The 26,664-nt window shown below is 43.9% G+C and overlaps 1 protein-coding gene across 4 annotated transcripts; it reads left to right on the forward strand.

Moving 5' to 3' along the window:
* The first annotated feature begins 3,614 nt into the window (after window positions 1–3,614).
* LACC1 (laccase domain containing 1) lies at window positions 3,615–26,257 on the forward strand. Of its 4 annotated transcripts, none has more exons than XM_032781769.2 (6): window positions 3,615–3,915; window positions 18,135–18,759; window positions 21,254–21,435; window positions 22,012–22,177; window positions 23,812–24,037; window positions 24,694–26,257. In XM_032781769.2, exons 2-6 carry the CDS (start codon window positions 18,186–18,188, stop codon window positions 24,866–24,868), a joined length of 1,323 nt encoding a protein of 440 aa, XP_032637660.1. In that variant the 5' UTR covers window positions 3,615–3,915; window positions 18,135–18,185; the 3' UTR covers window positions 24,869–26,257. The 4 variants fall into 4 exon arrangements, with proteins under 4 accessions (XP_032637660.1, XP_032637657.1, XP_032637655.1 ...); XM_032781766.2 differs by lacking the exon at window positions 3,615–3,915 and adding an exon at window positions 7,682–7,728; XM_032781764.2 differs by lacking the exon at window positions 3,615–3,915 and adding an exon at window positions 7,738–8,263.
* Window positions 26,258–26,664: the final 407 nt, after the last annotated feature.

A 26,664-nucleotide genomic window follows, 5' to 3' on the forward strand; every position in this document is an offset into this window, starting at 1 on the left:
TTTCACATAGTCTAGTCTGATTCCCATGTTAAACAGTTGATAAAGACAAAGGATAATACTTTCAAAATATTCTGGGACTTACCCTTCATATAAGAATGCAGATCAATACATTATTCCTCCTGGCCCATTTTTGATCATCAAGGAAACATAATTAATGGTCTGAAACTCAAAGGAAATGATGATAGAGCACTCAAAATTTACACTGCTCTGTTTCTTCTGTAAAACTAAAATTTATCCTTTGAGCATTATAAATGTTCTTCCTGGTGGTTCATGGGGCAGATCTTCATGTGGTATGAACAGTCATAGCTGCATATGGTCCCTACGTGTGCTAAGGATCTGTTCCCATTGTTTGCTTACAGTTCTAATGTAATTCTAACATTGCAACAGCAATGTATGATTGATGCAATTTAATCATTAACTCCTATTATATTTAGGGCTGTGACATGACTAAAAAAATTAATCATGTGATTAATCATGCTATTAAACAATAAAAGAATACCATTTATATAAATATTTTGGATGTTTTCCACATTTTCAAATATATTTATTTAAATTACAACACAAAACAAAGTGTACAGTGCTCTCTTTATATTTATTTTTATTTTAAATATTTGTACTGTAGAAATAATGGAAATAGTATTTTTCAATTAGCTTAATACAAGTACTGTAGTGCAATCTTTTTATTATGAAAGTTGAACTTATAAATGTAGAATTATGCACAAAAAATAACTGCATTCAAAAATAAAACAATTTAAAACATTAGTGCCTAGAAGTCCACTCAGTCCTACATCTCTTTCAGCCAATCACTAAGACAAACAAGTTTGTTTACATTTGCAGGGGATAATGCTGCCCGCTTTTTGTTTAGTGTCACCTGAAAGTGAGAACAGGCATTCTCAAGGCACTGTTGTAGCCAGGATTGCAAGATTTTTATGTGCCACATGTGCTAAAGATTCATATGTCCCTTCATGCTTCAATCACCCTTCCAAAGGAAGTGTGTCCATGCTGATGATGGGTTCTGCTCGATAATGACCCAAAGCAGTGCAGATCAATGCATGTTCATTTTTCATCATCTGAGTCAGATGCCACCACCAGAAGGCTGATTTTTTTTTTGGTGGTTTGGGTTCTGCAGTTTCTGCATTGGAGAGTTGCTCTTTTAAGACTTCTGAAAGCATGCTCCACACCCCATCCCAATCAGATTTTGGAAGGCACTTCAGATTCTTAAAATTTGGGTCAAGTGCTGTAACTATCTTTAGAAATTATGTTTAGAAATCTCACATTGGTACCTTCTTTGTGTTTTATCAAATCTGAAGTGAAAGTGTTCTTAAAAGGAACAACATGCTAGGTCATCATCTGAGACTGCTATAACATGAAATATATGGCAGAATGCGGTTAAAACATAGAGTAGCAGACATACAATTCTTCCCCAAGGAGTTCAGTCAAAAATTTAATTAACACGTTATTTTTTTAACAAGCGTCATCAGCATGGAATCATGTCCTTTGGAATGGCAGCCAAAGCATGAAGAGGCATATGAATGTTTAGCCTGTCCAGCACATAAATACCTTGTTTTGCCGGCTACAAAAGTGCCATGTGAATGTCTGTTCTCACTTTCAGGTGCCATTGTAAATAAGAAGCGGGCACCATTATCTCCCGTAAATGTAAACAAACTTATTTCTCTTAGCAATTGGCAAGTCCTACAAGAAGTAGGACTGAGTGGACTTGTAGGCTCTAAAGTTTTACATTGTTTTGTTTTTGAGTGCAGTTATGTCACAAAAAAAATCTATATTTGCAAGGTGCGCTTTCACAATAAAGAGATTACACTACAGTAGTTGTATGCGGTGAATTCAAAAATATTATTTGTTTATCGTTTTCATAGTGCAAATATTTAGAATAAAAATAATATAAAGTGAGCCCTGTACACTTTTACACTTTGTATTCTGCATTGTAATTGAAATTAATATGTTTTAAAATGTAGAAAACATCCAATATATTTAATAAATTTCAGTTGTATTCTATTGTTTAACTGTGTGATTAAAACTGTGATTAATCATGTTTAATTTTTTTGAGTTAATCACATAACTGTGATTAAGCGACAGGCCTAATTAAATTGCTTATTTCCCCCGTTATCCCTTCTTCAGGTAAAACAAAAAAACTGAAAAAAAGACACAGTAGTGAAACAGTAATAGAGAACACGTGTTTGTCAGATTGACTTCATTTACAACCATTTACCTGAAGTCTATTGATATTGTTTGTATCGCTTCAGATAAAGGTTAATTAAATACAGAAAATCACTGCAGAGTCAAGTAAACTGGCTAAATGCTCTGGAAAAAAATATTCACAAAAGGGGCACATATTAAGGATATCTTCAGTACTAAACTGCAGTCACCAGCACATAATTTAGCCATGAACTGGGTCTGTGGGAAGTATTGAACATGAGCAGCTGCTTTTCCCCATACAATTTTGGCCTCATGGAGATCTGCTGTGTATGGACAATGTAGCCGTAGCTCAATTAGGAGAGCCACTGAGGAGTACTCCATTTTCCAGCATTTTTGTCCACAATAGGAAAATGTAGAGATTTTCCTTTCAGATGATTTCTCTATACCATTTTGAGTTAAGGGAGGGGCAGGGATAATGATCAAATACATTTAAATTTATTTTAAAACAGGAAAACAACTATGCCCGCTTCTTTAGGTGAAACAATACAAGTGGGACTACTGAACCCTTGGCCTGTCTACACTCTTAATTCACCCTCTATTCTATTCAACATTACTTTGGCAGCTGCAATTTCTGTGAACGACGTATCTATGGCATAAATAAACAGTATTGAGATTAAGGGAGCAGCCCTAATATTACCACACAGGATGGTATTATGAGTCATGATAATATTTTGTGTTTTGCTTAAAGCCCAAGCTTCTGAAGTAATATTATTGTGTAAGAATCTAAGTTCTCATTTTTTAAAGAGTAAATTTCTGGCCCTGGTGCTTGCAGAGAAAACAAAAACCTTAAACCCTCAAGAATCAGAAGGAAAATAAAAAGGCCCCCACATTTATTATTTTTGAAAGAAAAGCTCATGATATTTAAGCCAATCATTTAATTTTTTGAGGCCTGATTCATGATTTTTTTTAAAAACATTTTTAATCCTTAGGGTTGGCTGTTCTACAGCCCTGAGAAATTCCCCTGACGAAAATCTGAGGTTAAACAGATCTGCTCCATAGCGTGCAGGAGTCACATTCGCTCTGCGCGGCCTTTGCTCCCTGGCAGCTATGTGCAGTGGAGATGTGACTGGTGTGTTTTGGGCCTTTTACAGCTAGGGGGTTGCCCATAGGAGTTGACTCAGGATTTCCCCCCCCACACACATACTAATAATAAATAGGGGGCCCTCGAGCTGCTTGGGGCCCTAAGCAATTGCTCAGTCTGTTTATGCCTAGCACTGGCTCTGATGGCCCTGGAGAAAGGTTTAGTGAGAGCTCCTCTGAGGGGAGGAGTGTGCCAGGAAACTGGGGTGTGGTGTATGAATTAGAGCCAACAGGTGGGGAGGGGGCTAGAGGTTGTGGCATTAAAAATAAACCTGCAAACAAAGAACAGGGAGTGTGTGTGTGTGTGTGGCAGGGTCACCTGCAGTGCTACAACCAACCCCTGTGCACCTTGGGGTGAGGGGGAAAGCAAAGGAAACTGCTGCAGTCCCCGCCTCAGTGTCCCACAGCCCTAGAGCAGGGCCTACTGCTGCCTGCTCCCTCAGGGCAAGAACCCTGTGGTGGCCGGCCCCTGCCAGGGCTAGGGAGCGTCTCTAAAGAGGGGCGAAATAAGAGAGAAGAATTGACAAAGCTGAAGGGAGCGTCTAAGCAGGAGAGAGCCGGCAGGGAGACAAGGAGGTAAAGGGGACATGCAGTATTGCCAACTTCAGGAGATCAAAAATGGTGAGTCGGACCCTCCAAAATCTTGGTATTGGCCCAAAAAATCATAACTTTTTTTTAAAAAATGATATGTTTTTAGGCCATTTCTTGATTTTTGAAAACAAACAAAAAACCACGCCCATCCCCAGGGTGTGTGCATGTGACAATTAGTGTTGCCCACTCTTCCACATGTACCGGATAAGGTCATTCTGGCCCTGATGCAGGTGCTCTCACCCCCACATCTGCCCATCTTCTGCTCAGCAATTAATCCTGTCCTCCAGACCCCCATCAGTTCAGTCCCCCAGCCCCGATCATCACCACCCCAGCAGTTCAATCCCCCTACACTATCGACCCCACTGCCCTCAGTTTACCCTCCCAGAACTCACCACATCTGCTCAGAACTCACCATCAATACAGCCCCTCCACCCATCAGTCCCCACCTTCCTCACTTCAGCCCCCTCAGGAAACTCCCAGGCCAGAGATCGGCAACCTTTGGCACGTGGTTTGCCAGGGTAAGCATCCTGTGGGCTGCAGGGCCAGTGCAAGGAAGTTTCACGCCCTAGGTGAAACATCCACCTTGCGCCACCCCCCCAAAAACCCTACCTACCGCCCCCTGTGGCAGCTAACTACGCCCACCGATCCCTCCCACCCGAGGAGCCCCCCCACGGCAGCTAACCCCATCCGCCGTGGCAGCTAACCCTCCCCCCACCTGGGGAGCCCCCCCGCGGCAGCAGCTACTCCCCCCTTGAGAACTCCCTCCACAGCAGCTAACACCACCCCCCTCTGCGGCAGCTAACACCACCCGGGGAGCCCCCCCATGGAAGCTAACCCCGCCCGCCACGGCAGCTAACCCTGCCTGGGGAGCCCTTCCCAGCTGTCCTTCGCTGAGCACATCGGCACTGCTCTAATTCTACTCCCCTCCCAGGCTTGCGGCGCCAATTGGAGGAGACTTAGAGTGGGGGCTGTATGCTCAGCAGAGGAGGCAGAGTGAAGATGATCTGAGGCAGGGAGTGGTTCCCCTCTGCACCCCTCTCTGCCCCCGTTACTGTGGGTGGCCCTCCCCAGATCCCCCCTCCACCTCAGCTCACCTCCACTCCACCTCCTCGCCTGAACAGGCTTTTAGGCACCTTCAACCACTAGGCGCCCTAGGCGGCCACCTAGTTTGCCTAATGGTTGCACCAACCCTGGCGGGCTGGGCCGGTTTGTTTACCTGGTATGGCCGATTGCAGCTCCCACTGGCTGCAGTTCGCCATCCCAGGCCAATGGGGGCTGCGAGAAGTGGCAGCCAGCACATCCCTCAGTCCATGCTGCTGCCTGCAGCCCTCATTGGCTTGGGACGGTGAACCGCGGCCAGTGGGAGCCGCGATCGGCCAAACCTGCGGATGTGGCAGCTATACAAACCAGCCCGGCCCGCCAGGGTGCTTACCATGTGCCACATACCAAAGGTTGCCAGAGGTTGCTGATCCCTGCCCCAGGCCATTATTCAACCCTCCCAGCCTCATCTCTGCTCCTCTTAGGGTTCTTCACTCTCCCCAGGCCTACGGGGCTGCGGTAAAGTCCCTTCTCCCACTTCCCTGGCTGACAGCAGGGAGCCCCCGCCGCCCAGGGCTTACAGCAATTTTTAAGTAAATTTAGCCTCACTCGTGATTGAGCTCTCAAATATCAGAATTTGGGGAAAAAATCCTGAAGTTTGAGAGTTCTATTGTGAGATCATAAGTGGGCCTTAATTTTACTTAGCGCGTCTCTCGTGATAAATTCGCGAGAGGTGGCGTGTCTGGATGTGCTGGCAAACAAGGAAGGAAAGTGGAAGGGAAAACCAAATAAAAGAAGTGTCAGCAAATGACGAAAAGGGTTGTGTAAGAATTAAAACAAAAGGGAGTGCAGGGGTGGGGAAGAGAGGACAAAATAAAGGGAGTAAGCAACTTATCAAGGCAGAAAGATATGAACAGCTACAGGACACCTCTGCAAGCCCTAATTTAGGGGTGGGGCTGAGATTCCTGGCTGTGCAGTCAGGCCCATCAAGAGACATGTGGGGCCCAGTACATCTTGTTCACTGGGGCCCCACCCTCTCCCTATTCATTCTATTTACACAGATGTGTTGGGGGGTCACCCCGAGCTCAGAATCCTGGTACAATTGTCTCCCTCTCATCTCACCAGCACTGCGCAGTGACCTGTGCCTTAGGAGAGTGCTGTAATTTAAGGTACATCTGCTCTTTGAGCTGGATGTGTAAATTCCATCTTAAGGAGACAGATCAGCGGAAGCTCAATCAGAGCTTGCTCACTAAAAACAGAAGGATAGCTGCAGCAGCAGAAGGGGCTAGCCACCCCAGATTTGCACGAGTATCTTGGATGGGATTGTACTCAGGGTGGGTAGCCCCTGCTCCTTTACAGTCTAATTTTAGTACTATAGATCAATCAGAGCTAGTGAGGGCATGCTTCCTTATGCCGGACGTTACATTTTCAGCTTGAAATGTATCCATACCCTTAGAAAAGTTAGGCCAGGGCTTTCTAAGTTACCCAATGGGCTTTTCCAACCCCCAAAACACCCCAGACTCAGCTGGGCATAAAGGTGTATTAAAACCACCTTAGCTCACACCCACCTGCTACCCCACCCCATGGGCTGTAAGTTTTGTGCTACATCTCCTAGCCTGAATCCTCACTGTAAAGAGGGCAAGTTACCTGTCTGAGTGAAAGCAGCACCTGGGCCCTGGGCTAAACCCCCAGCTGTGCCAGCTAGCCGAGGTTTAAAGCACCACTAAACTTGTGTGAGGGGGTTTTGTGTGTGGATGGGAGTGGGATTAGGGGCAACATCTGAGTAAGAGCACAAGTTAACTCTGCAGTGAAGACATACATAGAGGGACAGACTGTCAGACTGATTTTCTAGAAACTTGTCTAAAATGTGGGTTTAGGGGAATGTTTTTGTTTCCGTTTTCTAACATGAAGGTATATCCATTTCTAATTTTAAATTTCTTATTAATTAGGCTTTCACATTTCCAGTAATAAGAAAGATGATTTTTTTGCAATGCAAAAAATGGAAAAGGTCATGCTTTTGTCATTGCAACCCTCAAATATGAAGGTTTATATCCTTACAACTGATGGTATCATTATCTGTATAAATGTGGGGTTTTTTTTAAAATCATGCTAAGCTCTTTGTTTCCATGTTGCCTTGTGTTAACAAGTTCCTTAGCTTAACTAATTCATTGTGTTAAAATGTGATTTTTTTAAAATCAGTTTTTAAATTTGATAGTATTCATTGTAAATTGCTGAGAACATCAGTTTCATTGGCTTCTCCTTGTTCTCTGGATATGAAAGAGGATAAGTAGGAGGACCTGATTTTCCTTCCCAACACCATTCATTATTTTATACAATAATACTTTGTCCCCTGTTACTTTTCTCCTCTTCAGACTAAACACAATATTTCAAGTGATGAAGTAATATCAGTTAATATCATATCACTATAATATTTTTGATATTATTTTGTATTCCAGTCTTCTTATTTCTGAACATTTTGTTTGCCTCTTTTGCTGCACTCTCACCAGCTGTTTTCATGGTGTCTTCTACTTTTATCATAGTTTTATTTTCTGTACTTTTCTTCGTGTACCATACACAATCTAATTGTTGGCTGCAAACCGCTGGAAATAGTTTATTCTTGTGGCCATGCTAATGTACCAGTGAAGTTAAAAATTTCTGAAGGGCTCACAGGAATTATTGGCTCTTATGAAAATGAAAAAGCACTTCCCGTTTTTAGTGACGCCTTTTAAAAATATTTCACATATTTCCGTGCATCTAAGGCAGATCCTTCCTTATCTCTGTTCCTGTGGCCCCTTCTCTCTTTACGTAATTTTGAGTTAACTTTCTGTGGCTGTTCTCTTCTTGATTTACTGCCAAACCTCTCAGCAGAGCAGGGAGTTACGCTATAGCAGAGAGAATGCTTTTATTTTCTGTGCTGCCTTTCCCCCCACTTTGTGTATTTATTTTCTTATTTTGGGCTCCAGGCATTTCTGAGGCTATGTGAAGCTGCATATACATGAACAGATTACTCGCAGATGCACATATCATTACAAGGAGTTGCTTGCTGCCCAGAACTGGTATGGCAGGGTTAACACTGCTTCCTGGTTTTGTATTACCCTAAGAAATAATCATGTTAGTGCCTTTGAGTACCCTTTGAGATTTCCTGTGTACAGTGATAGTAGCAGGGCCTCAGGCAGAGAAAAGGCGGGTTTCCCCCACTCACGTCTCACCTGGAAGGGAATTTCCATCTTGCACAAATCTACTGCAGGACTTACAATTGTTCAGATATATAAGGCTCATAACAGTATGTGAGCATTTTGTATGATCTCTCTGGGGAGCTGTAAAAGGATTGTCCACCTCTGTAAGTAAATATGTGTACCTATGTCTTTGAGCTTATATTTATTTATGGAAACTGTATGTACTTTGTATTTTGTAACTGTAAATGCTAACTTCTGGCTCTTTTATACACATATATATTCCTAAGTTAAGAGTGGTTTCTACATTTCCATGGCTTTCCGCTTGTTGATATATAGTGATTTATTAAAAGTGTTGTGTGGAACTATAAACACCCTCCGTATTTTTTCAGGAGTTGATACATGTCTTCACTTAGTAACCTAATATCAGATGTTAATGCTTTCTGGCTTTTTTATCTCTTTTCAAAACTGAACATACCTCTTTACATTTCAAAAAATAAATTAAGAGTGATAGATAAGATCCAAAGGAGGTCAATGTGGGGAAAGTGGCAGTCTTTGCTAGTCCGAAACTGGGAATATATTCAGTTTATTTTCATTTTCAGATTTCAGTTTAATTTTTTGGTAAGTTTTCATCATGATATTTTTCTATTCTGACCTAGCTTTTTTCTACCACTTGTGTTTTTTCATTTAATGTTTTTTTCTCTCTCTCTCTTCTTTTTTTTTACCTAGCTGTCCTCACCACTCTTTTCCCTCTTTGATCCCCCCTCCCTTCATTTTATCCTTCCTTTCTTTTCTTTGGATAGGGTCGGTGGCATGGGTTCTGCTTATCATCCAGCTTTGGGTACTGAGTGTTTCAGAGGGCATGCAGAAGAAGAGAGTGAATTTGCAGGTTTGGTCTTCAAACCTGCATGAATTTACAGACCTTCACTGTGCACTTCAATGAACTGCTCTCTAATAAATCTTTTCTGATGAAGGAATTGGCATTTGCACATTCTATGGAGCATTAGGATTTTCAGACTAAGATATTTCAAACTTTAACAACCATGATACATTATAGAGAACCTAACCTACTGCTTTGCTTGTCACACAATGTGCTGTATAACAGTACTCAGTGTTTTGTGAACATCTCAAGAAGCAGTCATCAAATTCCACTCTAATGTAAACAAAATGTTGTATTTGCAATAAAAATAATGCCAGTGCAACACCATTGTTTTCAATGGAGATATGCGATACAAAACTGGCCAAATGCACTAGTGAATCAGCTTCATTATGTGCATTTGTGCACAGCCTCATACTTGCCCTAGTGGATTTCTTTCTGTACATGCACATCTTAATGATTGGGCTGGTAGATATTTCTCCTTCAGCAGGCATCCTCCTTCCTTCATTTCATGGGTAGTGTTTTCTTTAGGAAGGAGGGAAGATGTGGGAGTCCGTGACCCCTGCTTGCCCTCCCCATCTGTGATAAAGCCTCTGTCCCAGATCTGGACCTTAGCATCCAAAATTTGGGGGCTTAACATGAAACTCCCCCCAAGCTTATACCCAGCTTGGCTCTGATCTCGCTGCCACCAACCAGGATTCAGTGCCTGGTACACTGAAGCCCCCCAAAATCGTAGAGGGTTCAATGGATAGCCCCGACCATTAGAAGAATGTCTCCATAAGAGCTTAGACGCCAACCTTGACACTATCTGAGAGTAGGGGTTCTCAATGAGGGCTTGTGAGTCCTTCTCAGCCATGGATATATATCCATAGGTATGGCACACTATCAATCTAGCTATCCAAACTACGGCCTGGCTATAGCCAACGTGGTTCTTCCAGCATAGCATTAACCGGTGGCAGCTTCTGGGGCTATCGCTGAGAGCCGAAGTCAGATATCATCTATCTCACCCAACGCGTGAGAGGATGGGCTTAATCCCAGGACCACCTTCCCTTCAGCGTACTGGCAGACTTTCAAGTATAGTCTGAATCTCATTCCCCTTGATGATTGACTTTTTTCATCTGCAGGGCAGAAGTGTTTGTATGTCATGTCTGAGGTTACCATTTTGTTGGATGGTGTTTCCTCACAATCCACCGCCAAAATCCTGCAACTGACAACTGGTAACAGGCAGTGAATATAGGTGGTCTATAAACCTTCCATTAAGGCTCTTCCTTTGTACTGGTAAAATTATTTTAATGATGCTTAAGATGCCTTTTTCATCTAGTTTTGTTTATGGTGTACATAGGCAGCAGCTGTAACTTGTCTTCACACAACCTCAATTCCTTTCTTCAGATCTGACGATAACTTACTTTAAGATAACAATCTGTTCACTGCTCCTTTCACTTCGTTGGAGTTGGTAGGCACATTATGTAACAAATGGAGGCACTGGAGAGAGCGGCTCTCAATCCTTTCTAGCATGCTAACATACAAACTTCCTGATGTCATTAGTTTGTGAGTTCATTGTAACTGAAACAGATCAATCAGTAACTGCTATTCTGCATCTCCAGTTGGATTTAAAGGAGTCCTAAAGTACCAAGATTTGACGACGAAATGGCCTTCCAAAGAAAAAGAGAACTTATTAGTCTAAATAACAAAGTTACAACTTAATATTTGTGTTTGCTGGTTAAGGAATTACAAATACTGAAAAGTAATATAATTTTCAAATATATTCCCATTGGCAGTCCAGTGTCAGAAGCAAAGGAAACTAAAACAGAAGGGAATTGGTTTGCTTGTGTTTCAATCCCTCTATTGCATTCTTTTGACTTTCTCCAGACTGAGATGTTAAAAGTATGGCGGCACAATATTATCTGGCTTTTCAAATGCATTTTAAATGACCGCTGGGCTCCTTTCCTCCCAAATACAGCTTCTAAGTGAACCTAGAAGTATCAGCAACCCTGAAGCAGTTGGTGCCCTTTGTTAATTGTTAGCTGAGGAACAGTGGGTTCGGGGCGCCCAGGGAGACCCGAGCAAGGTTTCAGGGGTCCATCAAAGAAGGGCGCAGCATTAGACTACTCGCTGAGGCCCAGGGCCAGAAAGCTTGAAGCCCTGCGCCACATGGGCCTGAAGCGCCAGGACATACAGCCCTGCCTAGCGGAGCTGAAGCGAAACTGAAGCAATGTAGCTTGTAAGGGGCCCCATGGCAGATGGGAACCCCAGGCAATTGCCCTGCTTGCCTAATTCCTAAACCGCCAACCCTGGCTTTTAATGAGAAAAATTATTATGACACACGGCGGGCCGTGGAGTTTTTAATATGCATGTTCGGGGCAGGCCGGCGGGGTGGGGACGTGTGCAGAACAAGAAAAAGAGTTGAGAAACCCGTGCCTGAGAGAGCGAGAAGAGGCTCCAATCACCACCATGACAAATGAAGAACACATTTCAGTTTTCAGTTGTCACCCTTTTTCAAAGGCTGGTGTCAAGTCTGTGAGAAATAACCTTACCACTACGAACCCATCACGCTACCACAGATTGCTTCAGCTGACCTTTGGTTATCAACACTTGGCGGATTAGTGGTGACTTCACGAAAGACTGAATTGTACTCTAAGCTGTGGCACTAGGATCTGAGTAGGCTCAGCACTGCTCTTTCCTACTTACCAAATCATCACTGGCACCCTTAACTTCTATCCAATACAGGCATTCAAGAGCTACCTCTGCCTATACGCGCTCATGGAAATCCGCGGACCGTACCATCCCCATCTAATTCACCAAGAGCACCTGTCTAGCCTCTGTGCATAGAGCAATGCCTTTCTGGCACGCCAATTCCAGGCTCCAACCGATAGATGAGACATACTGTCGTCTATACAGTTCATGCGCACTTTAAAATCAGGAGCTACCCATGTATCCAGCAGACGATCTCGCACAGCTTTGCCAAGAGTACTAGACAATGATATAACTTATTAGGATCTACCATCAAATATGTATAGTGGATATCATTAATACCATACTCTCTCAGTCCCAGGTCTAGAATGCCCACACCGAACTAGCCGATTTAATGAAGGTCTTAATATGTACACGCAAGGAACCATAAGTCAAGCATGAAGTCTGACAAGGCTGACGTTCTCTGACTCTGTGTATTACGTTGCCACTGCAGTCTCGAACGGACGTAAAGTCTGTTTAGTTACGAGTAACCGATCGGACAACCACAGTTCACATCCGGGATATGACATACGCCTCTGTGAGTGTGGTACACCCGCCTGCAATCTATTAGAGGAATCCTACATATCTGATAATAGAAACTATGTACTTTATATTAGATATAGTTAAACTTTGAATCCAAGAACGCCTGATTATCATGGAGGATTAGTTGCAAAGACATCTGATAATTCCTGGACTTGTTCAAAGCAGGGCTTGAGGTGAGGCTGAACACTAGTGACCCCCAGTGCAATACCCTCGCAACCCCTTGAGTGGTCCCAACCCCCAGTTGAGAACCCCTGCTTTAGGTGGCCAAGCAATCTAATATCCAATGAATACACAATAAAATAGTACATACCGTTCCCTCTTTCCAGCACTCTTAGGGCTTAGGTCAGAGACAATCTAGGCCGCATGGCTGTTTTCTCTAAATCTGGCGCGCAGCCACCGGAAGCCGTGTGGGAGATCTGCAAGGGACATCAGGAGGGCTGCGGGACGATCACACCCCCAAGCCATACCTTGCCATCCCTCACAGCGCTCTGTTATGGGAAGCGCTGCGTCAGCCAGTGTTTGGGTTGGCAGGCAAGGAGCTGCACGAGAGGGGTGGTGGAGGAGGGGATAGGTGCAAGGTAGGAGGATGTGGACACCAGCTCGAGTGTGGTTAGGTGCCCTTACTGGGAGGACTGACTTCAAGTGGTGGCGTCCTCCCACCCAGGGGGCAGGACCTCAGTGCACGAGCTGTGGAACAGCAGTTTATTAGGTGTGGCAGGAAGGTTCTGGGAGGGAGGGGGGCAGAGTAACAGGTACGCTCAGAGGAGGGGGCAGAAAGGACGGAGAGGAGAGGCAGGGGTGGAGTGCAGGCAAGAAAGCTAGCGGGTGGGGCCTTGCGGAAGGAGTAGGGGTGGCAGCACCTCGGCTGAGCGGGGAGCTTGAGGGTCGCCAAAGCTTTTTAAATCAAAAATGGGGGTCCTCAGGTTGCTAAAGCTGCTCTAGGTATACAGGATCCTCACCACCTTCTGTGTTCCTCACAGGCATGCATTTCTAGCTTCTGGCTCTTCCCCCCCCCTCCGTTCTAAAATACCACAAGAGTCCCTTTTAAAAGTTGCAGTTTCCTCTGTTCATGTGACCTTGTCAGAATCAAGTCAACCACCAGTGATTCTGTTGCCGAATACTAGGCTTCCTGGCAAGAACTGGTTTTCTGGTGGCCACTCTCTTTTTCGTTTTCCCATTGAATAGAAGACCTAATCTTCCTTGCTAGCCTGTTTCATCATCTCTTGAATTTCATCGCAAAATGGAAGTCAAACAGAGAAAGCCAGGCTACCCGTACAACCAAATATGAAATTGCAGTTTGGTAAAGATACATACAGAGTTCATAATCTCAAACAGGATTCATAAATTGTATGTAGACAGATTCCCAAATTGTCATAAGGTGTTACAGAAAACAGTCTACTCATTCTGTCTCTCATGGGACTTCCAGTTTGTTCCTTCTTATTATTGTTTCTCTCAAATGGAATAATAAAGTCATCCTGACTAAAAAATGCCTGTTTTCTCTTTGTGTACAGAATACATAAAAGTTCATTCGTGCTATCAAAACGCAGAGACTTGACTGGTCTACCTGAAATAGGCTAGGACTCATGATCAAACCTGACAGCTGGTGATAGTGTCTGTCAAGGGATTTATGACTCTCAGTATCCCTTGGAATATTTAAATACAACTGATGACACCTACTAGGAAATCTGCTTGCTAATGAAACTGCATAAGGTAGGTCAAGGCCACAGACCCAACCATGTCGCCAGAGAAACTCAGAACGTAGCTTAAATTATTAGGCGCAATAAATAAGATGGCAGTTGCAGCAGGCACCTTCCTTGCCTTGCTGCTCCCAATGGAGAATGCCTAGCCTGTCTGACTATCAGAAGATCCCAGCTGAAATTACAGACAACGTCATACCCACAAAAGGAAACCTGCTCTGGACAAGACAGGAAACTGCAACTTCCTCTGACCTCAAACATATAAATGGGAGGGCAAGCAGGGTCACGACTCCCACATCTTCCTCCTTCCTAAAGAAAACACTACCATGAAATGAAGGAAGGAGGATGCCTGCTGAGAGAAAATATCTACCAGCACATAGGTAAGGGTTAATTTCTTTACCTGTAAAGGGTGAACAAAGGGAACCAAACACCTGACCAGAGGACCAATCAGAAAACTGGATTTTTTTTAAGTCAGGGGCGGGAATTGGGGACTCTGTGTCTTTGGTTCTCCCGGCTGTGGTGAGCATCTTCCTTCTATCTCCAAGCTTCTACTAATCTTCTGTTACCAAGTGTGAGTACAAAGAAAAGCATAGGTTGATATTTAAGTGTTTACATGATGTGTTAATGCTGGACTGGATTTAAATTGGCTATATTTTTTGAATCAGACTGTGATTCCTAATTCTATAAGCAAGAGCCTGTAATTGACATCTTAATGCAGTGGGTTATATTTCTGTATTTTCTTTCTTTTTTATATAAAGTTTCTTTTAAAACCTGGTTGAGGTTTTTTTTTCTCTGGTTAGGCTACAGGAAAGGGGGGTGGAAAATCTCTTTATGTATAGCTTTAACTAGGTTTGAATGCAATGCCTTAGGGAGAGGTTGATTGGCCTCTTTGTTGTATTCAAGGAGTTAAGTACTGCATCGCTCAGGCTCACCCAGGGAGGGAAGCTGGTAGATATTTCTCCTTCAGCAGGCATCCTCCTTCCTTCATTTCATGGGTAGTGTTTTCTTTAGGAAGGAGGGAAGATGTGGGAGTCCGTGACCCCTGCTTGCCCTCCCCATCTTATATGTTTGAGGTCAGAGGAAGTTGCAGTTTCCTGTCTTGTCCCAGACAGGTTTCCTTTTGTGGGGTATGACGTTGTCTGTAATTCAGCTGGGATCTTCTGATAGTCAGACAGGCTAGGCACTCTCCATTGGGAGCAGCAAGGCAAGGAAGGTGCCTGCTGCAACTGCCATCTTATTATTGCCGCTAATAATTTAAGCTACGTTCTGAGTTCTCTGGCGACAGCTGTTGGGTCTGTGGCCTTGACCTACCTTATGCAGTTTCATTAGCAAGCAGATTTCCCTAGTAGGTGTCATCAGTTGTATTTAATAATATTCCAAGGGATACTGAAAGTCATAAATCCCTTGACAGACACTATCACCAGCTGTCAGGTTTTGATCATGAGTCCTAGCTTATTTCAGGTAGACCAGTCAAGTCCTCTGCGTTTGATAGCACGAATGAAATCTTTTATGTATTCTGTACACAAAGAGAAAACAGGCATTTTTAGTCAGGATGACTTTATATTCCATTTGAGAGAAACAATAATAAAGAAGGAACAAACTGGAAGTCCCCATGAGAGACAGAATGAGTATAGACTGTTTTTCTGTAACACCTTATGACAATTTGGGGAATCTGTCTACATACAATTTATGAATCCTGTTTGAGATTATGAACTCTGTATGTATCTTTACCAAACTGCACATTTCATTTTGGTTGTACGGGTAGCCTGGCTTCTCTGTTTGACTTCCATTTTGCGATGAAATTCCAAGAGATGATGACACAGGGCTAGCAATGGAAGATTAGTCTTCTATTCAAATGGGAAAACCTGGAAAAAAGAAGGTGGCCAAACCAAGAAAACCCAGTTCTGCCAGGAAGCCTAGTATTCAGGCAACAGATCACCTGGTGGTTGACTTTGAATATCTGACAAGGTCACATGACAGAGGAAACTGCAACTTTATAAAAAGGGACTCTTGATGGTCATTTTAGAAAGCGGGGGGGGGGGAAGAGACCAGAAGCAGAAAGCAATGCTGTGCAGGAACAGAAGGGTGAGGATCCTGGATACCCTAGAGCAGCTTTAGCAACCTGAGGACCCCCATTTTGATTTAAAAGCTTTTGCCGACCCCTCAAGCTCCCCGCTCAGCCCGAGGTGCTGCCACCCACTCTACTCCTTCCCCCAAGGCCCCACCCCGCCCTACCTCTTCTTGCCTCCACTCCACCCCTGCCTCTCCTCTTCCCCGTCCCTTTCTGCCCCCTCCTCTGAGCGTACCCTGTTACCTCTGCTCCCCCTCCCTCCCAGAACCTCCTGCACACCTAAACTGCTGTTCCACGGTGTGCAGGAGGGACTGGGTGGGAGGAGGAAGATTTGATCAGCAGGGCCAGTGGCCCTGGACATGATTCCGCCCCCTCCCCTGAGCGTGCCCTATCCCCACTCCTCCCCCTCCCTCCCTGCACCTCCTGCACACTGCTGAACAGCTCTTCCCCATATGCAAGAGGCGCTGGGAGGGATGGAAGGAGGGGGAGGTGTTGATCAGTAGTGCCCGCAGCCCCCCTTGAGTACCCTTGCAGACCCACAGGGATCCGGGGATCCCAGTTTGAGAAACACTGCCCTAGATGTCTCTGACCTAAGCCCTAAGAGTGCTGGAAACAGGGAAAGGTATGTACATATTTTATTGTTTTATCTGGATATTAGATTGCTTGGGCCACCTAAAGCAGGGGTTCTCAAACTGGGGGTTGGGACCACTCAAGGGGTTGCGAGGGTATTGCACTGGGGGTCACGAGCTGTCAGCCTCCACCTCAAGCCCTGCTTTGCATCCAGCTTTTATAATGGTGTTAACTATATAAAAACGTATTTTTAATTTATAAGGGGGGGGGTGTCACACTCAGAGGCTTGCTATGTGAAAGGCGTCACCAGTACAAAAGTTTGAGAATCACTGACCTAAAGTAAAGAGTCATTGTTTTAGAAACCCTTTTGCAAAGTCTGTGCAGTATGTGCTTCATCTATCACGTGTTCCTGGAGAGGTAACTGTAAACCACAGTGTCCACAATGTTGGAGCTCTGGAAATGGGTGTGCTTAAGCAACAGAGGCTCAGGACAGGTCTTGGGGATCTAGGGCAGCTGGCCTGTGAGGTCCCATTTCCATGAGGCGCTAATAGGCAGAGAGCCTGTGCCTAAGAATTGTGCCAGAGAGGTGAAGGAAAGAGCAGTGCTGGAGCCTACTCAGATCCAGGGAAGCTTTAGAGTACACAAATCCAGCATGGTGGGATCCAAATACAGCAACTTGGTGAGTGTTCAGTAGGAGGAGTTCCACTAGGACTATGACACACCAGCTTTGAAAAAGGTGACAATGAAAACTGGAAATGTTCTTCATTTGTCATGTGGATTTGGAGCCAGGTTTCAATGTCCTCCAGAGCAGGGGTTCTCAACCTTTTTCTTTCTGACACTCCCCCCCCCGCCAGCCCCCCGAACATGCTATAAAAACTCCACGGCCCGCCTGTGTCATAACTAATTTTTTGCATATAAAAGCCAGGGTTGGCGTTAGGAATTAGCAAGCAGGGCAATTGCCTGGGGGTCCCATGCCATAGGGGCCCCTACAAAGCTACATTGCTCAGGTTTCAGCTTCAGCTCCGTATGGCAGGGCTGATGGTCCTGGGCTTCAGCCCCATGTGGCAGGGCTTCAGCTTTCTGCCCTGGGCCTCAGCGAGTCTAATGCTGGCCCTTCTTGATGGACCCCCTGAAACCTGCTCGTGGTCTCCCTGGGGGCCCCGAACCACTGTTCCACAGCATACAATTAACAAAGAGGCACCAACTGCTTCATGGTGCTGTACTTCAGGTTCACCTTAGAAGCTGTATTTGGGAGGAAAGGAGCCCAGGTCATTAAAATGCATTTGTGAAAGCCAGATAATATTGTGCGCCATACTTTTAACATCTCAGATCTGGAGAAAGTCAAAAAGAATGCAATAGAGGGATTGAAACACAAGCAGAACAATTCCCTTCTGTTTTAGTTTCCTTTTGCTCTGAACACTGGATGCAATGGGAAATATATTTGAAATTATATTACTTTTCAGTATGTTAATTCCTCTAACCACTAAACAACAAATATTAAGTTGTAACTTTGCTTATTTAGACTAATAATGTTCTCTTTTTCTTTGAAGGCATTTCGTTCAATATCTGGTACCTTTAGGACTCCTTAAATCAACTGGAAGATGGCAGAAGCAGTACTGATTGATCTGTTCAGTCTACAAATGAACTCACAAACTAATGACATTCAGAAGTTATTATGTAGCATGCTAGAAAGGATTGAAGAACGCTTCTCTGCCAGTGCTCCATTTGTTTACATAATGTGCTACCAAACTCCAAGAAGTGAAAGGAGCAGTGAACAAGATTTGTTACTTAAAGTAATCAGCAGTTTTCAGATTCTGAAGAAAGGAATTGAGGTTGTGTGCAAGACAAGTACAGCTGCTGCCTTGTACACCATTAAACAAAAACTAGATGAAAAGGATTTAAGCATCATTAAAATAATTTTACCAGTACAAAGGAAAGCCTTAATGGAAGTGTTTATAGACCACCTATTCACTGCTGTTTACCAGTTTCAGTTTGAGGATTTTGGGGTGGATTGTGAAGGAAACAACCTCCAACAAATAGCTGAACCTCAGAATGACATACAAACACTTCCTGCCCATGAGATGGAACTCATCAGGAATGAGATTCAGACATACTTGGAAAGTCTGCCAGACCTGAAAGGGAAGCTTACCATTCTAAAATCTTCCTTGATCCCAGGTAAACTGGAAAACAGATTTTATGGATTTTTAAACCTATTTCATTCAGGTTTCAGTTTATGGATTCTTCTATTTCAGGGGTTAGCAACATAGAATCATAGAATCATAGAATCAAAAGGTTGGAAGGGACCTCATGAGGTCATCTAGTCCAACCCCCTGCTAAAGGCAGGACCACTTTCCCTAAATAATCCCAGCCAGGGTGCGGTCTAGCCGGACCTTAAATAGCTCTAAAGATGGAGATTCTACCACCTCCCTAGGTAACCCATTCCAATACTTCACCACTCTCCTAGTCAGAAAGTTTTTTCTAATATCCAGCCTCGACTTCCGCAACTGCAACTTCAAACCATTGCTCCTTGTTCTGTCCTCCGTCACCACTGAGAACAGCCTAGCTCCCTCCTCCTTGGAGCATCCCTTCAAGTAGTTGAAGGTTGCTATCAAATCCCCCCTTAGTCTTCTCTTCTGCAGGCTAAATAAGCCCAGTTCCTTCAGTCTCTCTTCATAAGTCATGTGCTCCAGTCCTCTAATCATTTTTGTTGCCCTCCGCTGGACTCTCTCCAATTGTTCCACGTCCTTTTTGTAGTGTGGCGCCCAAAACTGGACACAATATTCCAGATGCGGCCTCACCAGTGCCGAATAGAGGGGAATAATCACATCCCTTGATCTGCTGGCAACACTCCTACTAATACAGCCCAGTATGCTATTAGCCTTTTTGGCTACAAGAGCACACTGTAGGCTCATGTTCAACTTTCCATCTACCGTAACCCCAAGATCCTTTTCTTCAGCACTGCTACTTAGCCAAACAGTCCCCAGCCTGTAGCAGTGCATGGGGTTTTTCTGTCCTAAGTGCAGGACTTTGCACTTGTCCTTGTTGAACTTCATGAGGTTTCTTGTGGCCCACTTCTCCAATTTGTCTAAGTCTCTCTGAATCCTATCCCTGCCCTCCAGTGTGTCCACCACTCCCCCCAACTTGGTGTCATCTGCAAATTTACTTAATGTGCAAGCTATCCCATCATCAAGATCATTAATGAAGACATTGAATAGAACGGGCCCTAAGACAGACCCCTGGGGCACACCACTTGTTACTGGTTGCCAACTAGAGAGTGTGCCATTGATACCTACCCGCTGAGCCCGTTGATTCAGCCAGTTTTCTATCCACTTCACAGTCCATTCCTCCAACCCATACTTCCTTAGTTTGCTGATGAGAATGCTGTGGGAAACCGTGTCAAAAGCCTTACTAAAGTCATGAGGTCCTGGGGTGAATTTTTCATCCCCAAAATCTTTCTGCTGCTGTGATATCCCTATAGCCAGCCAGGGGAGAAGTCCGCAGTGCAGACATCAGATAAGATAGCCATAGGTTGTCCAATGCAGCCCACCTGTGTAAGTCCAGGCACAGAGGGTAGAGAAGGGGCCTAAAGGGGTAGCATTCTGGGGATTCTGAGTGGCACTGCTGAATAACTTAGTCCCACAGGATGCCTAAATCACACTGGAGCAGTCCAAAATTGGGAAGGAGCAAATGTGGTTTAAAGAATGGCACAACATAGGGTAAAATTCTATGTGTTCAGTGTTAGTGCTGACACAGAAAACAGAGACACCATCTCAGCTGATGGGGACAGTAGCAATGATTTTTGTGGGGAAGAAACAAAAAGCAAACACCTGTCTGAGTGGAGCCATAGAGCACAATGGTCCCCTTAATCTAACTGCTTTCCATCCCAGCGCTTGTGGGCTCTAAGCAGCCAAATGAGGGCTGTGTCTTGTGTTGAAGTTCTGGGTAGGAAGCGGTGGGCAAGGGGTTCCCTGTATCCAGGGCCGGCTCCAGGCACCAGCCCAGCAAGCAGGTGCTTGGGGTGGCCAACGGAGAGGGGCGGCACCTCCAGCTCTTCAGCGGCGGGTCCCTCACTCCTTCTGGGAGCGAAGGACCAGCCACTGAATTGCTGCCGAAGACTGAACTGGTGGTGGTAGTGCCACAGATTGCGATCATGGCTTTTCTTTTTTCTTTTTGCTGCTTGGGGCGCAAAAATCCTGGAGCCGACCTTGCCTGTATCCTGCTCTGCCGGCACTCCCACCCTACATTTAATTAAATCTTTGGATATTGCTTTTTCCTGCACTGTTGGAGGGGGGCATTTCACGGTTTAGATAAAAACAACCTACCTCATATTCCAGGTACTTGAAGTGACACTCCCCAAGTCAAAGAACTGAATTGTTGGAAGATCTCCATCTGACTATATCCTGTATCTATTCGGATGTTAAGATAACAAATAACATGCCCCTGTCCTAGCTTTTACTCACTCCATGTTTTACCCTGGCAAGAGTCACAGTTTTTCTCATTTGATCTCCAGAAGGAGAAGGGAGCATGGGATTCTTGTTTTTAAATGTCATCATTAAATAAGGATCAGCCATCCAACAATCTGACTGGCTGATACCCATTCCATTTGGCAGAACCTGGTATAATTTTCCGGTTTCTCATTTGTTTCAAACAAATTCTCTGTCTTCACCAGGTCACATCTTCCTACATGGGTTCACCACAAGGACAGGTGGGATCTCTTATATACCAACGCTCAGCTCCTTCAACCTCTTCAGCAGTTCCAAGCGAAGAGATCCAAAGGCTGTAGTTAAAGAAAACCTACGCAGGTTAGCTAATGCTGCAGGTTTTGACTCTGAGACATTTCACAGTGTGAAGGTATGTTATCAGATAGCGGTGGACTCCTATATTAACTAATCAGAACTTACTTTGTGTAGCAGTGAATGTTTTGGTTTTTTAATTATGCATTAGTCTTCTGTTTCCTAGCAAGAGATTATAAGTGGTAGGACAACTTTTTAAGACAGTTATTGTGGTAGTTTATCATGATGAAACTGTCATCATAGCTGTCAACGCACTTGGTGCTATATAGAGAGGAAGATTCAATCCCACTCCGAAGAAGTTTGTTCTAACAGATCATACAGTTAGTTCAGCGACATAATACCATATATGACCAGATAAAGATCCAAAATCAAAGCGGTGCAGATATCTTTTTATTTAAAAAAATCATTTCTTTCTGAGGCAGATGGGTTGCACACCAGATGTGTGTTTTAAGAAGGGATCTGAAGGCAAAGACAGTGGTTGTTTGTCGAACAAGAAGGGGGTTGGAGTTCTAAACATAAGGGTTGGCCTGAAGAGGGTGTGAACAAGAGAGCTGGAGAAAGGGCATTCAGCAGACTATGAATTACTTTTTTTCACTGCCTTATAACTGTGCTTCATCTGTCTTTGTACTGACAGGTCAATCATGCCAGTGATGTTTGGATTATGGGAAAGCCCCAGCCTGACAGCTATGATGGAATAGTAACGAATCAGAAAGATGTGACAATAGCAGCTCCCGGCGCTGACTGCATACCTGTGCTTTTTGCTGATCCTGTCAAAAAAGCATGTGGAGCTGCTCATTCTGGTAAGGGCATGTAGTATTCAGTTCACATAATCAAAGTAATATAATACTAAGCAAGTACTGGGAATGGATCCCTTGAATAGTAAACAGGATTAATAATCAGGTAGTAAGACTGGGTTTAATGAGAGCCAGTGAGTGAAAGATTCCAGGCTGAATCCCTTAACTCTTCCCTTCCAGGTTTCCTATTATCGTTCTTTTTCAAAGATGTAGCATTCTTCTGAAGAGCATGTAATAGTTAGCTGGATTCCAGTCAAACACACTTGCAACTTTAACTGTTTCTAACAAAGTTTGTGTTTGTGAATTGCCCAGTTTTTGGTGTGAGCATCAAACATTTCAATCAGATTGTGCCGGAGGACAATGGATCTAATAGCTCTTAGGAGGCCCATCAGAGTGGAGCTTCCCTCTGCAGGCTTTATACATATAGGAAGGATGTATGTGTGCAGGGAGCTACACCGGGTGTATGTGTGTGTGTTATATGCATGGGGGAAGTGAGCGGTGACAGGAACAAAGTGGGGATAAAAGGGAAGCTTTTATCCACATTGACAATTTTAAGAGGTTGAAGTTTTATATCTAGAAATGTTAAGTGTTAAAAGTGTGGATAAGAGTTTGTGCATGCACAGTCCCTTTCTATGTTCCCCCTTCAGTTACCTGCTGCCTCCTTCCCTCACCCCCAAGCTGCTGCACCCTGTCCATTCTCTGTCAGTCTCCTGTGCCTTCTCCATGCATCCCCTCCATCTGCTTCACCCTCCCATTCCAAGACCAGGTAGCATGTCACTCAATCCCCTCTCCCCAATCCACATGCCTTGTATTCTACCATGTCCCTGACCAGTCACATATTCTCTCCCCCATCTCCATCCTCCTGGCGCTCCCCAAATCCATGCCTGAAGTCACTAGCAGGTCAAATTATTTTGATAAACATTTAAAAATAGCTTTAAACCTTGCTCTGTATACCCCAAAATACCATTCTGTGGCCCAGACTGTAGCCAGGGGTCACAGAAAAGGGGAGAAAAGGAAACAAAATACCTTTGCCTCTACTTTAAGACACACTTAGTTCTGTGTAAAGCCTGTCTTGAGCTCTGTGTAAGTCACAGGGAGTCAGAGCTAGGCTTTTTTCCTTGTAGTCCAAGCAATCCTGGTATGCAGCACTGTTTACACTTGCTTCAGCCAAGTAGCACAGATAAGGAGATTTTTTTTCATATAAAAGGTTTTTTCCCTTCTCTTTAAATAATATTTTTTCCACAATGCTGTCATGTGAGATTGTAAAGAAACTTTTACAGTTAACCCATGAGATATTGCAGCACAGAGTGAACAATGAGGTGTAATTGAATGGTTTAAAATCAGGGCTGGGAGCAAGGCATTCCTGAGTTCTAAGCCCACTTGTAATATTGATGTCCTCTGCCCTTGGGCAATTAAAGGTTCCTTTTTTCTTCAGTTTCCCCATCTCTAAAATGGTAATAGGGCTACTTCATAAGAATGCTCTGAGGACTGTTAATGTTTGCTAAAAGCTAATTATTCCACCAGGTATTTGGCTTGTAGATCCTTAATAATAATAATAATAATAATAATTAATAATTTTCTGTAACCGTTCAATTAAAAAATAATCTTACAGGATTTTTTCCCCTTATGTTTTTTCTTAGGATGGCAAGGCACTTTGTTAGGAGTTGCTATGGCTACAGTAAATGCTATGATAACAGAATATGGCTGTAATGTTAAGGATATACTTGTGGTGCTGGGCCCATCTGTTGGACCGTGCTGTTTTACACTTCCTCAGGAATCAGCAAAGGAATTTTACAATCTTGATCCAAAATGTGTCAGACAGTTTGAATCTCCAGCTCCCTATATTGATATTAGAAGGGCAACACGGTGAGTCTGATGTGTGTTTTTCTGTGCTCTAGTTTGTTCTGCTAAGTAGCCTAGGGATGAGGACAAAAGACTGAATCAGAAGAAATTTAGGTTCTAGTCCCAGTTAGTCACTGATATGGAGTGTGATCCTGCTGGGTAGGAGTTGAGGGCCCTCAGAATTTCATGGGAGCATTGCAGTATCAAGCCTTTAATGAATGCACCTAGGGATGATATTTGCTCATCTTGTGTACCACTCAATTCCACTTGAAAAACTGGGTGGGATGGACACAAAAAATATCCCCACTGCCTCCAAGAACATCATATACTGAACTTCACTTTCCTGGATAATAACATTACAAGCAAAGTTTTGTTATGCTTTGCATGTGTTGCCAAAGTATCGAGTTTCCTCTAATAGCAAGTCAGGACAGAACCAACTCTTCTGGTTTCAAATGTTGCTATATTTCAGCTATATTATGCCTTAAGAGTAGCTTCTTTGTTCTGTATACATGTTCAAGCTTAAGTATGTGTCCTAAAGACTGAGCAAAACCACTTATTTTAATCTAAAGAAAAAATGGTATTAACAGTTTGTCTTATGGTTTTGCAATGGTAGTAACACACTGGCTTAAGGAACGTGCCATTTGATAAAATATTCCATCTTTTCTTTTTCTTCCTTTAAGAATTCTTCTAGAGACTGGAGGGATTCTGCCTCAGAACATACAGGATGATTCTGTCACTGACCAAAACCAAAGTCTCACTTTCTGCACAGCATGCCACCCTGATACATTTTACTCTCACGTTCGTGATGGCACTAACTTTGGCACACAGATTGGCTTCATATCGATCAGAGACTGAGGCAGTGTCTCTTATCCTTGAGTAGTAATCGGACAATAACTGTTAGCATTGCCTGACATCTTACTCTCCTGATAGTAGGCCTCTCCCCTTTCCTTCACCTGATAAGTGCTGAGGAAGAAGTGGACTTATCAGAAGGGATTTGTAACTGTTGGGATGCCTTGTTCCCCTGTGGGAGGTGAGACCAGCAGCCGGATGAAAGAGCCAGAGACTGGGTTGCATGGGGAATTCTCATGGAAAGAGAAGATCTTTGGGAGCTAGACTATCCATGCACAACACCCCTAAACCTTTCTGAATTATACCAGCAACATGGCTCCATTGTCTGACTTCCATTTTCTACCTCCCATATTCCCAGACCTCTGTAGTGTGGGAAAGCCCTGAAGAGAGTTACTGCTTCTCTCAGAGCGGCAGTAACGTTCAGTAAGCTGCAGCATCGATTGTGTTGACCTGAAAGCAGAGCATGCTGTGTAGAGCTGCTATTTTCTTGACTCCTCTCCGTCCCGGGCAATGTTGCTACCAATTTCATGAAGCTGGGTTTCTGCACTGAAGCCCTTGGTATCTACACAATAGGGAGGTATTTTCAAATCCTTCTTTCCTCTCTATCTGCCCACTCCTCCGCCCTTTCTGCTCACACTGATTTCCCACTGCACTGAGCAGCCAAGTGCATCATATGCTACTTAGTAGTCGGACAGCTGGCAGGCACCAAGAGGTCAGTAAAAAGGAGTGCAAGCTCTAGCTGTGGGCATGCCATTTTAAGAGACAGAGAATCAGAGGAGAGCGACATATTGGAGAGGGGATGTTTCTTTTCTATTTTGTATATTTCTTGGCTCTCATCTTCCCATGCCTGTATGCTGGGTGGACTGAAATGTTTGAGCTCATTATGAAAGTTGCAAAGGGATCATTAGAAATACATAACCAAAGTTTCATGATTTGGTTTCTGCTTATTTTTTCCTAGTGGATTTTAATTTAAGATGATTAAAGTTCCTAAGCTAGCTTCACTGGACACTAAGTCCTTTCTTAGTGAACAAGGTCAGTTTCAGGCTTGAACAATCAGTGGAATTGCAAATTTATACAATTCCAGGTAAGCTCGATGGCTCCTCTCAGCATCTTGGTCTCACTAGACCTTTACAGTTCAAGCAAAGTTCAAAGCTGAAGAAGGTCAAGTGAGAACTCCTCTTCTGATTTGGCAATGCGACTTGGCCTGGATGTGTCTCTGTTACAGGGGTTGGCAACCTTTCAGAAGTGGTGTGCCGAGTCTTCATTTATTCACTCTGATTTAAGGTTTCGCGTGCCAGTAATACATTTTAATGTTTTTAGAAGGTCTCATTCTGTAAGTCTATAATATATAACTAAACTATTGCTGTATGTAAAGTAAATAAGATTTTTAAAATGTTTAAGAACTCTTCATTTAAAATTAAATTAAAATGCAAAGCCTCCCGGACTGGTGGCCAGGACCCGGTCAGTGGGAGTGTCGCTGAAAATCAGCTTGCGTGCCGCCTTCGGCACATGTGCCATAGGTTGCCTACCCCTGCTCTATTATATTAAACCACCAACTGCTTTTGGCAGCAGTCCCTGAGGTAGATAAAATCTGTAACCATAACTCCAGTAAACATGAAGCATAGTTCTGTTGTTCAGGGGGATGTGGCCAGGTAGACCTCAATAAAGCTCAGAAACTTTCTTATTCTCCCACTCTGCTTGGTCTTAGTAGCCAGTGCTTTCTTACCAGCTTGAGCTTACTTTAGACACTATCTTCTATGCTTGATCTGAACTGAAGAACCTAGCTACATCAAAAAGAAACC

Source organism: Chelonoidis abingdonii, chromosome 1 (genome assembly GCF_003597395.2).
Source record: "Chelonoidis abingdonii isolate Lonesome George chromosome 1, CheloAbing_2.0, whole genome shotgun sequence".
NCBI classification, from domain to species: Eukaryota; Metazoa; Chordata; order Testudines; family Testudinidae; genus Chelonoidis; species Chelonoidis abingdonii.